The sequence below is a fragment of the Sceloporus undulatus genome, unplaced genomic scaffold (assembly GCF_019175285.1).
Source record: "Sceloporus undulatus isolate JIND9_A2432 ecotype Alabama unplaced genomic scaffold, SceUnd_v1.1 scaffold_12833, whole genome shotgun sequence".
NCBI classification, from domain to species: domain Eukaryota; kingdom Metazoa; phylum Chordata; class Lepidosauria; order Squamata; family Phrynosomatidae; genus Sceloporus; species Sceloporus undulatus.
The window spans coordinates 1-2,237 of NW_024815750.1; the positions used below are offsets into that span (position 1 = coordinate 1).

The 2,237-nt window shown below is 41.6% G+C and overlaps 1 protein-coding gene across 1 annotated transcript; it reads right to left on the bottom strand.

Annotated features, from left to right (window-relative positions):
• Nucleotides 1-272: 272 nt before the first annotated feature.
• On the bottom strand, nucleotides 273-658 carry LOC121918471 (protein SYS1 homolog). The gene has a single exon (XM_042444519.1). It carries the CDS (start codon nucleotides 556-558, stop codon nucleotides 310-312), a length of 249 nt encoding a protein of 82 aa, XP_042300453.1. The 5' UTR covers nucleotides 559-658; the 3' UTR covers nucleotides 273-309.
• Nucleotides 659-2,237: the final 1,579 nt, after the last annotated feature.

The window sequence follows — 2,237 nt, forward strand, 5'->3', positions numbered from 1 at the left end:
TAGGGCTGGAGTGTGGCTTTGGTGTGACTTCTGGACTCTTAGGACGCATGTATCATTGAAACACCATACCTCCACTGTGACTCAAAGCAGCTTTATTTTGGCTGTCTGTAACAGGCCATAGGATTGGTAAAAGAGAAACTAAATGTTTTTTGTTGGTTGGTTAATTCTTTCCTTCTATCCCAAGCTGCTCTTTCTCCCTCTGAAGAGAGAAGGAAAAGAAACTGGGTTATGGCTACTTTTTTTTTAATGGTGATATTTTGACTTTATGATTCCCGTGGATATCGTAGGCAAGTGACGGCAGCAATCATGTCAGTTTGCAGCATTTCCCCCAGAGCCATCTGATTCCCTCTTAACTATTAAGATTTTGCCCTCCTGGCCCAAAGAAGAATGTCCTACCTCATAACTGAAAATCTGGTCAAGAGAAGGGCTGTTTTGAACCAAGCTGTCCACCAGAGCCAACCATAGCCCCAGGGAGCTGTAGTAAATGGCCTGCATGAGCACAATCTGTGAGAGAATAAGAGCAGGATCCCAGACGTAACTGCGGAATTGTGGAGCCATTCCTGAAGTGGGAGTCAGCTGGCTTACAACACACAATCCAATGAAGTTAAAACATCAAATGCATATCAGGGCCACCTGACCATGCAGAGTAATTCCATCAGCACCTGAAAGGGAACAGAACAATGTGTCAGTCCAGACAGAGTTGGTGGAAAGGCTCTCCAATCTATTCTTCTTCCAAAAGTCAAGACTAGCGTAGGCATCCTTTGATATTCACAACATTGCCACTTCTCTGTGTGGTTTTTGAAGAGAGGCCCCTTACAGGCAGGCATGGGAAATCTAGTAGAGAAAGTAAAAAGTTGCAAATATGGCACTGGTGGTAATGCCACAGAAAGTGACTCATAAGCCAATACTGGATGGAACTGCACTACAGGATTATTCTTCCAAAATACATACTTTTATTCCACTCAAGCACAGAGCTTTGGGTCAGTTTAGAATATATTTAGCATGGAGAGAATTATATTAAAGTTAGTACAACAAACATTTCAACAAAATCCCATACCGCAAACCAGAATAACAACAGTGAGAATAAGAATGAGGGGTAGAAATAGTAGTAACTATTGCCTTTCTGGATTTTCATGGCTGTGATGGAGGACTGGGTCCAGAACAGTTGCCAAATGAATGCCACTCAAAGCATAAAAAGAAGGTCTAAGGAGGAAAGGTTGACCATCCATCATTTGTTCATAGCACCTGGTAATCAGAAGTGCATTGCTTCTAAACAAACAGGATCTTCCACTTAGCTACTAGAGTTATACCAAACCTACCTATAGAGCCTACAGTATGTGGTATTCTCCAACACGTCTTTGTTCACAGATAATATATCTACCTTTATTATCAATACGTTTGTTAGGAATGTATAGAATTAAGGTGCAACCTTATAAACATATACCTAAAACTATGTCCTGCTTAGTTCAATAAAGTCACTTCTCTGTAGGGATGCACAGGATATCACTGTAAACTGCCACATTCAATTAACTATAGCTAAATTTTACAAATTAATCCTACATATCTTTTTACAGAGGTATACTCCAATGTGGTCTTACTCCTTTGTGACTGAGCATGGGCCTGATCAGGCTGCAATCCTACACATACTTAAATGGCCTAGGAGTAAGTGTCACTGAACTCAATGAGATTTTGTTTTGAGTAGACACATACAGGATTGTATTGTGGCTCACCAACATTATTCTTGTCATGCCCCCCATCAACCTGCGCAGATGTTGCCGTATTACAGATGTGTTTGTAACTTACTTATTGGCCATACGAGGCCTTAGCAAAGAGATTTCAAAACACGGTCTCTATCATATCACTCGCTATCTTTGTGGAAAGCACTTATCCTCATCACCTTTTTTTTGTTATTGTTGCTGTGTGCCTTCAAGTTGTTTCCAACTCATGGCAACCCTATCATGGGCCTTTCTTGGCAAATTTCTTCAAAGGGTTTTTGCCATTGTCATCTTCTGAGGCTGAGACAGTGTGACTTGCCCAAAGTCATCCAGAGGGTCTACATGGCACAGCGGAGATTCAAACCCTGGTCTCTAGAGTCACAGTCCAACACTCAAACCACTCACTACACCACACTGGGTCTCATCTATATTTACATCCCACCTTTGCCCTCAGCAAAAAGCATCTCACTTAACTTACAGACAGGCCAAAATAAAGCTGCTTCAGGTCACTTTGGAGGTATG

Coding starts and splice junctions, on each gene's coding strand:
- LOC121918471 (XM_042444519.1), bottom strand. CDS start 558: ATGGCTCCACAATTCCGCAGTTACGTCTGGGATCCTGCTCTTATTCTC.